Below are 13,754 nucleotides of genomic sequence, written 5' to 3'. Positions count from 1 at the left end.
GGATCTCCATGACTTGGGGCAGCTGCAGGATACCTGAGAGGAGTTTCGGTAAGGATCCAGCGACGATGGTGTGCCAGAGGCCTTGAACCACACCAATGACTCATTGCCACACCAATGACTCATTGCAAAGAATAATTTGTGGGAGGGACTGACTGGACAAAAGGGTACACTGTGAACTTTTAAGTTTCGAAGTAGAGTGAAAGAAATCTTCATGGTTTGGATAATTTATCATTCACCCAACTTTCAAAGCCTGCAGACTACCTTCCCCTGGGTGCTCTTTTGTATGTGTGTAAAGTCTTGTGAAAGACTCCTGTGTACTCAGTTGGGGACAGCAGTCTGAGAACAGAGGGGCACTGGCTGGACTGCAATCTTATAGCATATTTATTTCCTTAGAAGTTCTCCTTCTGTCGGTATTAGCAAAGGTCAGAAAGATTTGCTCCAGTGTCACTTGTTTGACAGAATAGTCTTCTAGATTGAACAGCACTTTAGCTTCCTCCATAATTCCAAATACCTTAAACAAACAAATAAAAGGCAAAATTATCATGCAATATCACTAGGTAACCCTTTCCCCACTTGACCTTCCCCAACCAGGACACAAAGATAAAAGGAGCTAAAAAGCAAAAAGGAAAGACAACTGAAAAAACTTAACAAACAGCTCTTCTACTTACACATGCTCTCCCCCCTTCTACTTACACATGCTGTTAGACAGAATCTGTACATGGAGCCCAGGCTGGACTCATATTGGAGATTCCCTTGCCTCAGCCTCCAGAGTACTGGGACTATAGGCCAGCCTATCCATGCATATCTAATCAATCATCCTCATTCTCTTGCTGAACATGATATAATAATATAATTTGGGGGTCAGAAGATTCAATCAGTTAAATTCAGGTGGCCTTAAAAGTAACTTAAAGTTTCTAATTCTCTGATAATCGGATACTCATCCATATACTTAAGTCCCAGTGTTTTCTATTTGCCCTCTATTAACACGTTAGACTGCCATGAACTTTACCCTTCCCCAGCAGATTTCCTTGCTTGGAATATAGTAGCCAATAATCCCTTGAAACTCCTGGTTTTTAATGTTACCTAAGAAGAGAAAGATTTTTGACAAATTAGTAATGGAGAGGATCATAATGTTCCTTTTTAAGAAAAAATACATTGTTTTATAGTGTTGGCTAGCATGAAACATGCTATATTGTCCAGAATGACCTGGAACTTTCTATTTAGCTCAGGTTGAGATTGAATTTATGGCAATCCAATTGCCTCTAATTCTCAAGTTCCAGGATTACAGGTGTGCATCACCACACCTGGCTTTGGACCCTACTATTTGGTAGTTTTGAATAACTCCTAGGTAATTTCTATTTTATTTTTTTTTTACACAAATGGAAGAGAGGATATGTGCAGTTAATACAAAAGATATAATCTACAAGATTGTAATCATTAGAAGGGATGACTGTAATTATCTCAATAGATTTACTTCTTTTAAAAATACTGACTTATTATTATTATTATCTATATTATTATTATTATTATTAACTATAGCTTGAAAAATTGCAGAGGATTGGCTAATTACACTTGGAACAATTGGTAACTCACACGATCAGTTACAAAACCTGAGATTTATATGAATCTTAGTGTTTGGTACCAATACTGTAGCCACTTCTAGTTAGTAGGATATATTCATATTTATTATTATATACGTGGAATCACCACCAGTGGGATGAACTGGGATTAAAATGTTTTAAAGGCAAGCTAAAATAAATGTCAATAAGAATAGCAATTCTTTTGTAATGAATCCATACACAAAATTATGAGTAGTTTTCAAGTTCTTTAGCGCGAAATATATTAAGTACACATAAATAGGGTATCAGAATATTATTATAAAGAATCTATGTTTTTTGAGGAAGTACGCCATTGAGACAGGTTTTGAGAGTTCACAGCCTCGCCACCCTTCCCTTTTGCCCTCCTTACTTTGTGGTTACTGTTGATGATGTAATCTTTCAGCTTCCTGCTTTGGCTGTCTGCTGCCATGCCGTCCCATTCATTACAGATTTTACCCCTCTGAACCACAAAAAGTAATCTTTCTCCTAGAAGCTGCCTTGGTTATAGTATTTTATCACAGCGCAGAAAATGACTGACAGCTATATCTTGGTGGCCCACAGTAAAGCTAAAGGTAACTGACACTTGCCACTCCCAATGGCATCTGTGTTGTGATCAGACTCATTTTCTCTTCCTGAAAGGCAACCACTTTCCCTGGCTTCTGTGGTTAAGCATCTCTTAGCTGTTCTTTATTGTATTATTGCTTAAGAATGAACTCCTAGATAGAATTTCTTTGTTTTGAATTCTCTGTGCTTCGCATGAGAGCATACATACACCACATATTCTTTTTATCTATATTTTTCACTCAAATACGTTGTCATCTGTAGCCATATATTACTATTTTCTAGTAGTTGTTTCTAGGTTGTGGGCACAGAGAAGGGCATCTTGACTTGCAGACTGTTCCACCGCACAGCGGACTTGTATCAACAGGTAGCTGCCGAGTAACAGCGTACGACCGTTAGCTTAGTTCACAAAGGGCAGCACGTTTTCATCCCAGTGTTTTCCGTGTCATTTTATGTTCCTGCATTGTGACAACAAGATTTCCATGGAGCAGCAAACTGTCAACAGCCATGTGGACAAATCTCTTTCATAGCAGACCCACCAGGACCAACGAGACATCAAACCATTCCACACCATGAGAGACACTGGACCAGAAACACTCAGCTAAGCCATGGAAATTATGAGAAAATAGGTGGTCACTACTGCTTTGACTACTGTTTTCTTTTTTGTAATTTGTTATATAGCAATAAATATATATCCAGCTTGGAACTATTATATGTATATAATTTTGATTTGAACACTGTCTACATTCTGGAATTTTTGTGAAATTAATTTCTAAGAATGTATTGTTACCACAAACATTTCAAGTATTTTTTTACCCTGTCAGCCAGAGATATGTGTGTTCCTCTTATTCATTCTGTGCTAGTTCTTGGTGTGGCTAGTCATCTCCATGTTAACTGTCTTGATGATGGACTTGCATTTCACTGCAAGGCTTAGTTTGTATTTCCTAAATGATAATATCACCTTATATGTGTACTGACTACTTTGGTTATTTCTTACAGTATAAAAATCACACCCTCCAGAGCCTTCAGCTTCTAGAGTGCTGGCAGTACTGAAGTGACCACTGGCTATGTCCAGCCTGGCCACGGAGAGTGTGCAGTCTTGCTGCTGGCAGTCTACTTGCTTATATGTTGAACTTCCTGGAAGACACTGTCACTCAGTTTTTGTTATAACATTGTCTCTGTGTTTTCAGTCTTTTTATTCATGAGCTCTATTTTGTGTGTGCGTGTAAAATCTCAAGATTCAATACTAGGATACCATAAACATTTGCCACACCATAGTCATTTGGTTTTAATTTCAGTGAACATAATTTTCACCTGTGAAGTTTTTACTTTTTTGAAAATTGTATTTGCCCTTTTTCATAAAAATTCTTTACCAAAACATCACATATACAATTTTTCTTTTTGGAGCCAGCATCTCTCTCTATAAGCCTGAAACTCTCTATGCAGACCAGGCTGGCATCACACTTATAGAAATCCATCTGCCTCTGCATCCTGACTGTTGGGATCAAAGGTGTGTACTACTACACTCAGGCCACAAATAATATTTTTAAAGTCTTGTACATAATTTTAGTGAACTTAAAAGAAGAGGCCGTATTTTACAATTCATTTTATGAGAGGAGATAACCTTGATCCCCAAATTAAGCAATACTAGTGCCAGGAAAGAAAAATTAGACCAATACACTTCTGAGCACAGATGCATACATTAATCAAATATTAACAACTCAAATCTATAAATGTTTAAAGGTAGAATACATCACAAGCAAGTTAAATAATGTAGGAATAAAAAGTTGACCAACATTGAAAATCAAGGTAACTGTCCATAATAAGAAAAGAAAAATATATAAGTATAAAATTCAATGCTCATAAATAATTAAGATTCATGGTAACTTAGGAAAAAATAGCATTTCAAGTAATCTACCTTATTAACTTTGTCCAACTGTGGTACTGGGGACTGAACCCAGGGCTTCACACATATTACACAAGCACTGCACCATCAAGCTACACTACACAGTCAGCTTTTACCTTTTTTTTTTGAGAGAATCAGGTCACCAAGCTGGCCTTGAACTTGTGATTCTCCTGCTACAGCTTCCTGAATAGCTGGTTTCAAGTTTATACCACCAGATCTGGTTTCCTTATATACTTTCTAATAGTCTTCTATGTCTTGATCTCCAGGTATAGTAATGAATTCATTCTTTAAGTCCTATCAATTGTTGCTTCACATATTTAAATGCTCTTTAAGGACTGATATGCATTCTTGCAATTGATCCTTTTACCACAGCGATGACACTGACTACTCAAGTTGGAGACCTTTTGCTATAGTTTGAATGTTTTCCCTTGAAACTCATGCTGAAGTTTAGCTGCCATTTTAACGGCGTGTAGATGTGCAGCCTTTGGGAGGTCATTAGATGAGCTCATGGGGATGTGTCCCCGAGGATGACATCAATGGCTTTATGGGAAGAGGGAAATAGATGAGTGTCATCAGTCAGGTTTGGTCTGTCTCTCCATGTGACTACTTATGCCATGTTATGACAGAGAGGGAAGGTCGTCTTCCAGACTTGAGTGGATGTAGGATCTTTAACTTCCCAGCATGCAGAACTATGAGCAAAGCAAACTTCATTCCCTTCTAAACTACTCAATGTCAGGCATCTATTCACAGCAATAGAAAACTGACTAATATATTAATCAAGCCAAAAGTATTAAATGGCATGTCACATCTCTGCCTAGTGATCAGAATACAGTAGTGGAAGCAGAAAGAAGCAGAATCCTGGGACAAATGATGGTGTTAGTGTGCCACGTGGATGGTGATGTGCTGACTGAAGCTAGCCCATAAAACTGAGTATATCTACAGCCAACTCCTGCTCCTAAGGCTCGAGGAACATTAAGGAAGAAAGAGAGAGGAAAGGTTGTCAGAGTCAGAGGACCAGGAAGTCTGCTGTGAGACTGTGTCTCTTAAATGTCAGGGATGCTGTACCCATGACACAGAACAAAGAAAGAATATTAAAAGGAGCAAGGGAAAAAGAACAAGTAACATATTAAGGCAGACCTTTTAGAATTATACCAGACTTCTGAGTGGAGACTTAAAACTCCAGCAGGGACTGGCCAGATGTTCTGCAGACTCTGAGACCACAGACGCCAGTCCAGACTATTATACTCAGCAAAACCTTCAATCCCCATAGATGGAGAAATATGAACATTCTATGATAAAGTCAAATTTAAGTAATATTTAATCTACAAATATAGACCTACAGGAGGTGCTAGAAGGAATAATCCAACTTAAGAAGGTTAATTACAACCATAATAATACAGGGAATAAATAATCTCAGACTAGCAAAATCAACAGAAGTAAACTCTCTCTCTCTCTTTCTTTCTACATCACCACTCCAAATACTAACAACAACAAAATAACAGGAATCAACAAACATTGGTTGTTGATATCTCTGAATATCAATGATCCCAATTCTCCAATAAAAAGACAAAAAATAGACTTCAAACCAAAAATCACAAAAGACAGCAAGGACACTGCATAGTCATCAAAGGAAAAATCCACCAATATGACATTTCAATTATTAATATCTGTGCCTCAAATACAAGGGCATCCATGTTTGCAAAAGGAACACTACCAGACTGTAAATCACATACTGATCCTCACAGTTAGTGAAAGACTTCAATACCCCTCTCTCACCAGTAGACAGGTCATCCAGACAAAAACTAAATAGAGAAATGCTGAAGCTAGCAGATGTTATAAACCAAATGGACCCAACAGATATTTACAGAACATTTCACCCAAGCATAAACGAATACATCTTCTCCTCTACATCTCATGGAACTTTCTCCACAACTGACCATACACTTATGCAGAAAACAAATCACAACAAATACAAGCAAACTGAAATAACTCCCTGCAACCTATCAGACCACCAAGGATTAAAGCTGGATATCAACAACAGAAACAACAGAAAACTTAGACTCATGGAAACTGAACAACTTTTTACTGAATGAAAACTGGAAATTAAGGACTTTCTAGAATTCAATGAAGATGAAAGCATAATAACCCAAACTTATGGGATACAGTTCATTGTGTGGTGCTAATAGGAAAGTTTATAGCAATGAGTACCTACATAAAAATCTAGCAAGAACTCATAGATACAACTTAATAGTACACCAGAAAGCTCTAGAACATAAATAAGAAATCACACACCCAAAGGAGTAGATGGCAAGAAAAAAAATCAAACTCAGGGCTGAAATCAATAAAATAGAAACAAAGAGAACAATACAAAGAATCAACGAAACAAAGAGTTGATTCTTTGAGAGAATCAACAAGATAGAAGAGAGGGAAATCAGAGAAGTATCACCTTTCACAATAGCCACAAATAGCATAAGATATCTGGGAGTATCTCTAACCAAGGAAGTGAAGGATTTATTTGACAAGAACTTTAAGTCTTTGAAGAAAAAAATTGAAGAGGATACCAGAAAATGGAAGGATCTCCCCTGCTCGTGGATTGGGAGGATCAACATAGTAAAAATGGCAATTCTACCAAAAGCAATCTATAGATTCAATGCAATCCCAATCAAGGTCCCATTAAAATTCTTCACAGAGATTGAGAGGACAATAATCAACTTTATATGGAAAAACAAGAAACCCAGGATAGCCAAAAAAATCTTATACAATAAAGGTACTTCTGGAGGCATTACCATCACTGACTTCAAACTCTATTACAAAGCTACAGTATTGAAAACAGCTTGGTATTGGCATAAAAACAGAGAAGTTGACCAATGGAATCGTATAGAAGACCCGGATCTTAAACCACAAACCTACCAACACCTGATTTTTGATAAAGGAGCCAAAAGTACACAATGGAAGAAAGAGGGCATCTTCAACAAATGGTGCTGGCATAACTGGATGTCAACCTGTAGAAGAATGAAAGTAGATCCGTGTCTATCACCATGCACAAAACTCAAGTCCAAATGGATTAAAGACCTCAATATTAATCTGAACACATTGAGCTTGATAGAGGAGAAAGTGGGAAGTACTCTACAACAAATGGGCACAGGGAACCGTTTCCTGCGCATAACCCCAGCTGCACAGACTTTAAGGGCAACATTGAATAAATGGGACCTCCTGAAGTTGAGCAGCTTCTGTAAAGCAAAGGACATTGTCACTAAGACACAAAGGCAGCCTACTGACTGGGAAAAGATCTTCACCAACCCTGCAACTGACAAAGGTCTGATCTCTAAAATATATAAGGAACTCAAGAGACTAGATGGTAAAATGCCAATTAACCCAATTAAAAAATGGGGCGCTGAACTGAACAGAGAATTCTCAACAGAAGAAGTTCGAATGGCCAAAAGACACTTAAGGTCATGCTCAACCTCCCTAGCTATCAGGGAAATGCAAATCAAAACAACTTTGAGATATCATCTTACACCTGTCAGATTGGCTAAAATCCAAAACACCAATAATAACCTTTGCTGGAGAGGTTGTGGGGTAAGGGGTACACTCATCCATTGTTGGTGGGAATGCACACTTGTGCAACCACTTTGGAAAGCAGTGTGGCGGTTTCTCAGGAAATTCGGGATCAACCTACCCCAGGACCCAGCAATTCCACTATTGGGAATCTACCCAAGAGATGCCCAATCATACAACAAAAGCATATGCTCATCTATGTTCATAGCAGCATTATTTGTAATAGCCAGATCCTGGAAACAACCTAGATGCCCTTCAGTGGAAGAATGGATGAAGAAACTGTGGAATATATACATGCTAGAATACTACTCAGCGGTAAAAAACAATGACATCTTGAATTTTGCAGGCAAATGGATGGAAATAGAAAACACTATTCTGAGTGAGGTAACCCAGACCCAAAAAGATGAACATGGGATGTACTCACTCATAATCGGTTTCTAGCCATAATTAAAGGTCATCGAGCCTATAAATTTGGGATCCTTGAGAAGATAATAAGAAGGTGAACTCCCAAAAAAAGATATAGTAATCCTCCTGGATATTGGAAGTAGACACGATCGCCAGGCAAAATTGGGAACTTGAGGGTTGGGCGAGACTGGGCCAAGGGAAGATGGGGAGAGAAAAGTGTGAAGGGGAGAATGGGGGGAGCTCGGAGGAATGGGGTGCTTGGGATATAGGAAGGGTGGACATGGGAGCAGGGAAGCATATATCTTAATTTAAGGAGCTACCTGAGGGTTGTCAAGAGACTTGACCCTAGAGGGGTTCCCAGGTTTCCAGGGAGACGCCCCCAGTTAGTTCCTTGGGCAGCTGAGGAGAGGGAGCCTGAAAAGGCCAGTTCCTATAGCCATACTGATGAATTTCTTGCATATCACCATAGAACCTCCACCTGACGATAGATGAAGAAAATGACAGAGCCCCACATTGGAGCACCGGACTGAGCTCCCAGGGTCCTGATGAGGAGCAGAAGGAGAGAGAACATGAGAAAGAAAGTCAGGACTGTGAGGGAACCTCCAGCTGGCGAGCAGAAGGAGCGAGTACATGAGGGAGAAAGTCAGGAACGTGAGGGGTGCGTTCACTCATGGAGACGGTGGGACAGAACTAAAGGGAGATCACCAACTCCAGTTGGAATGGGACTGATGGATCATGCGACCAAACCCGTCTCTCTGAATGTGGCCAACAGCGGGGGCTGACTGAGAAGCAAAGGACAATGGCGCTGGGCTCTGATTCTTCTGCATGGACGGGCTCTGTGGGAGCCTTCTCAGCTTGGTTGATCACCTTCCTGGACCTGGGGGCAGTTGGGAGGACCTTGGACTTAGCATAGAGTGGGGAACCCTGATGGCTCCTTGGCCTTGAGAGGGAGGGAGGGGAGGTATGGGTGGAGGGAAGGGGAGGGAAGGGGGAGAAGGAGGGTGGGAAGGGGGAGGAGGAGCGGAGGGAGGGGGGAGGAGGAGGGAAGGAGATGGAAATTTTTAAATATAAAAAAAAAAAACCATGAGGAAAAAAAAACAAAAAAAAACAAGATAGAAAAAACCTTATTCAAACTAACTAAAAGATACAGAGAGAATATCCAATTAACAAAATCAGAAATAAAAGGGGGGTATAACAACAGACATAAAGGAAATCCAGAGAATCTTAAGGATATACTTTAAAAACATGTACTTCACCATATTGGAAAATCCAAAAGAAAATTTTATAGTGGGTACCACTTACCAAAGTTAAATAAAGATCAGATAAGTGATTTAAAGAAAGCAGTCATTAAAAGTCTCCCGGCCAAAAAGGCCAGGACCATATGACATATAGTTTTAACACAGAATTCTACCACATTTTCAGGAAGAGCTAATGCTAATACTCCTCAAATTATTGCAAAAAATAGATACAAAAGGAACATTTCCCAATTCATTTTATGAGGTCACAGTTACTCTGAAAGTGAAACCACATAAAGACCAAAGAGAATTATAGACCAAGTTCCTTTATTAACTTAGATGCAAAAATACTAAATAAAATATTTGTAAACTACATTCAAGAATACATCGAAAAGATCATCTGCCATGATCAAGTAGGCATCATCCCAGAGATGCAGGGATGGTTCAATATATAAAAATCAATAAATGTAATCCACCATATAAATAAAGTTAAAGAAAAGGACACATGATCATTTCATTAGATGCAGAAAAGGCTTTTGACAAAATCCAACACCCCTACATAATAAAAGTCCTAGAGAAACTAGGAATATAAGAGGCATACTTAAATCATAATAAAGTCAGTTTACAGCAAGTCTATAGCCAACATAAATTTAAATGGAGAGAAATTCAAAGCAATTCCACTAAAATCAGTAACAAGACCAGGTTGTCCACTCTTTCCATACCTATTCAATACAGTACTTGAAGTCTTAGCTAGAGCAATAAGAAAACTGAAGGAGATCAGGGGATTCAAATTATACAGAAAGAAGTCAAAGTATCTTTATTTGCAGATGATATGCTAGTATGCATAAGCAACTTTAAAAATTCTCTTGGGGGAACTCCTACAGCTGATGAATCACTTTCAGCAAAGAAGCTGGACAGAAAATTAACTCACAAAAATTAATAGCTCTCCTATATACAAATGAAAAATAGTCCGAGAAAAGGATCAGGGAAGTGACACCTTTCACAGTAGCCTCAAATAATAATATAAAGCCTCAAATAATATAAAAATATCTTGAGGTAACTAACCAAGCAAATGAAAGGCTTATATGATACAAACTTCAAGACTTTGAAGAAAGAAATTGAAGAAGATATCAGAAGATGGAAACAGCTCCAATTTTCATGGATCATTATGATTAATATAGTAAAAATGGCCATCCTACCAAAAGCAATTCACAGTTTAGCCCCCTTCAAAATTTCAACACAATTTTTCACAGATATTGAAAGACAATTTTAAGCTTCATATGGAAAAAAAGCAAGATAGCTAAAATAATCCTAAACAATAAAAGAACTTCTGGAGGTCTTACCATTACTGATTTGAACCTGTACTACAAAACTATAGTAATAAAAACAGCAATATATTGGCATAAAACAGACATAATCAATCACATTGAATTGAAGATCCAAACATAAATCTACACATCTATGGACACCTGATTTTTGATAAAGTAGCCAGAGACTGGAAAAAAAAACCCAGCATCTTCAACAAATGGTGTTGATCAAACTTGTCTGCATATAGAAGAATGCATATAGATTCATGCTTATCAACTCACACACAACTCAAGTCCAAGTGGATCAAATACCTTAACATAAAACTAGATACATTGAACCTGATAGAAGAGAAAGTGGGGAATAGTCTTGAACTCATTGACACGGGAGAAGACTTTCTGAACAGAACACCATTAGCACAGGCACTAGAATCAACAGTTAACAAATGGGTTCTCATGAAACTGAAACACTTCTGTAAGTCAAAGGACAGTATCATCTGAATAAAGCAGCAGTCTACAGAATAGGAAAATATTTTTACCAACTCCACATCTTATAGAGGCCTAATATTCAAAGTCTATAAAGAATTAAGAAAACCTAGATAGCAAGAAAACAAATAACCCAATTAAAATGGGGGTACATATCTAAACCGAGAATTCTTAAGAGAGGAAATAACATGGCTGAGAAAATTTTAAAGAAACGTTCAATATCCTTATCCCTGAGGGAAATTCAAATGAAAACTACTTTGACATTCTACCTTATACTTGTTAGAATGGCTACAATCAATAAGACAAATGACAGCTCATACTGTTGAGTATGTGGAATAAGGGGAACACATCCATTTCTGGTGGGAGTGCAAATTTGTACAGTCACTATGGAAATCCGTATGGAAATCAGTATGGTGGTTCCTCAGAAAGATGGGAATTGATCTACCTAGCGATCCAACAACATCACTCTTGGTCATGTACTCAAAGGACCCTTCACCCTACTACAAGGACACCGCTCAACAACATTCGTTGTTGCTTTATTTACAATAGCTAGCAATTGGAAACAACTTAGATGTCCCTCAACAGAAAGAAAATGTGGTACATTTATACAATGGAGTATTACTCAACTGTTTAAAAGTAATGTCATGAAATTTTCAGGCAAATTGATGAAACTAGAAAAGATCGTCCTGAATGAGGTAACCCAGACCCAGAAAGGTAAAAACATGTATTCGCTTATATGTGGATATTAACCTTTAGATAAATGATAACCCAGCTACAATCTGTAAAGCCAGAGAGGTTAGGCAAAGAGGAAGGGACTAGGCCATGGATCTCTTTTGGAGAAGGACATAGATTTTATTGGTAGACTGGGTGCTGTGGAAGGTGTGGAAAGGGAGGTTCAGGTGGGGAGAGGGAGGGAAAATAGGGTTGAAGAAGAGGATATAGGGAGAGATAGCTAGAATTGAAGGACATTTGAGGGTTGGTATGGAAACCAGTGGAAGCTTTCTAAAATATATGAAGGTGATTCTAATGAAGTGCACAAATAGTGAGGGAGACCAGGTGGCCATCTCTGTCATCAAATGAACCTGGACTAGGTTATATCCAGCTGAGTTCTTGGAAAAAAGTGTCCCAAGGAAATCTTTAAACAACTCAGGCTGTTGCCAAGACAATAGGTTGCTCTCCACAAACTGACAGCCAGGCCTCATTGGTGAAGACAAACTTTATATGACACATTGAACATGGAGAGGTTAGGCTGGTGCCTACATAGAGCCTTCACCACCACGTTCTAGTGTATTAGGTACAGAAAGGTACTCTGTAGACTACCAAAAGAGAAATGTAAACACCAACCTAGCCACAAAACCTTTGCTCTACAGTGCACCTAGGGCAATGGTGGCACAGAGTTTATGGATTAACTTAAGGTTCACTCCATGAGATGTCAACTTGACACACAAACCAGAGTCATCTGAAAGGAGGGAAATATAATTGAGAAAATGCCTCCAGAAGATTCAGCTGTAAGGCATTTTCTTAACTAGTTATTGATTAGAGGAGGGCCCAGTCTGTTGTGGGTGGTTCCATCCTGGACAAAGGGGCCTGGATTCAATATGAAAGCAGGCTGAGCAAGCAATGGGGAGCAAGTCACTAAACAGCACACCTCCAAGGCCTCCGCATTGTCTTCTGCCTCTAGAATCCTGCCCTGTCTGAGCTCCTGTCTTGAGTTCCTTCAATAATGAACAACATTATAGAAGTATAAGTCAAACAAACACTTTCCTCCCCAACTTGCTTTTTGGTCATGGTGTTCTATTGCAGCAATAGAAACCCTACTAAGACAGAACTCATACCTGACATTGCTTGAGTGACCAAGAACCAGAGAGTAGTTGCTCAGAGACTTAGGGCAAAACCAAATACTACTGATCTTAAAAAAAAGTAGCAATAAAATGACTTATACTTATATTTTGCTACAGTCAAGGATCAGTGCCTTGCTCAGCTATGATCAAAGAAGCTTCCTCTTACAGCAGATGAGAACAAATACAGAGACCCACAGGCAGACATGCAGAGAGAGACAGACCTTGGAACACTCAGCCTGAAATGGGATGTCTCTATCAAATCCCTCCCTGCAGAGTTGAGGGACTATGCAAAAGAGGAGGTGGAAAGACTGTAGGAGTCAGAGGGGAGTAAGGACATCAGGAGAAGACCCTCTGAATCAACTGAGAAAGGCTCTTATGAACTCACAGAACCTAAGGTAGGTACAGGGCCTGCATATATGTTATGTTCCCAATTCAGTATTTTTATGGGACTCTGGAGTGTGTTAAAGAGTGGGTCTCTGATTCTTTTGCCTTCTCTTGGGGTTCTTTTCCCTCTGTTGATTTGCCTTGTCCAAATTTGATGTGACGGCTTTTGCTTTACCTTGTATTTTATTTTATTATGTTTGTTATCTCTTAGAAGCCTATTGTTTTCTAAAGAGAGACAGAAAGGGGAGTAGATCCAGATGGGAGGGGAAGTTGGAAGAAACTTGAAGGAGTAGAGGGAGGGGAAACTGTAATCAGGATATACTGTATGAGAAAAGAATCTATTTTCTAAAAAAGGAAAAAAATTAAATTAATTCTACATATTAATTCATACTAGCAACTTTAGCTTATTGATTTTTTTCAAGGAACTATTGAAAAAAATCTGCTATCAGTGAAAATCTCTTAGTAAACAACAGGGA

At 38.7% G+C, this 13,754-nt stretch overlaps 1 protein-coding gene across 1 annotated transcript in view; it reads right to left on the bottom strand.

Annotated features, from left to right (window-relative positions):
• Window positions 1-370: 370 nt before the first annotated feature.
• LOC119825643 (phospholipid-transporting ATPase ABCA3-like) overlaps window positions 371-13,754 on the bottom strand; it is a 115,694-nt gene continuing 102,310 nt past the window's right edge. Inside the window, exons 29-30 of the mRNA XM_038346672.1 lie at window positions 1,010-1,083; window positions 371-511 (exon numbers count right to left, since the gene is read on the bottom strand). Of these exons, the coding sequence (XP_038202600.1) occupies window positions 371-511; window positions 1,010-1,083 (215 nt within the window). The remainder of the gene's footprint in view (window positions 512-1,009; window positions 1,084-13,754) is intronic.

Source organism: Arvicola amphibius, chromosome 1, assembly GCF_903992535.2.
Source record: "Arvicola amphibius chromosome 1, mArvAmp1.2, whole genome shotgun sequence".
In the NCBI taxonomy this organism is placed as follows: Eukaryota; Metazoa; Chordata; class Mammalia; order Rodentia; family Cricetidae; genus Arvicola; species Arvicola amphibius.
The sequence above is the reverse complement of the archived record's forward strand: the minus strand, read 5'-3'. Positions and strand labels throughout refer to the sequence as shown.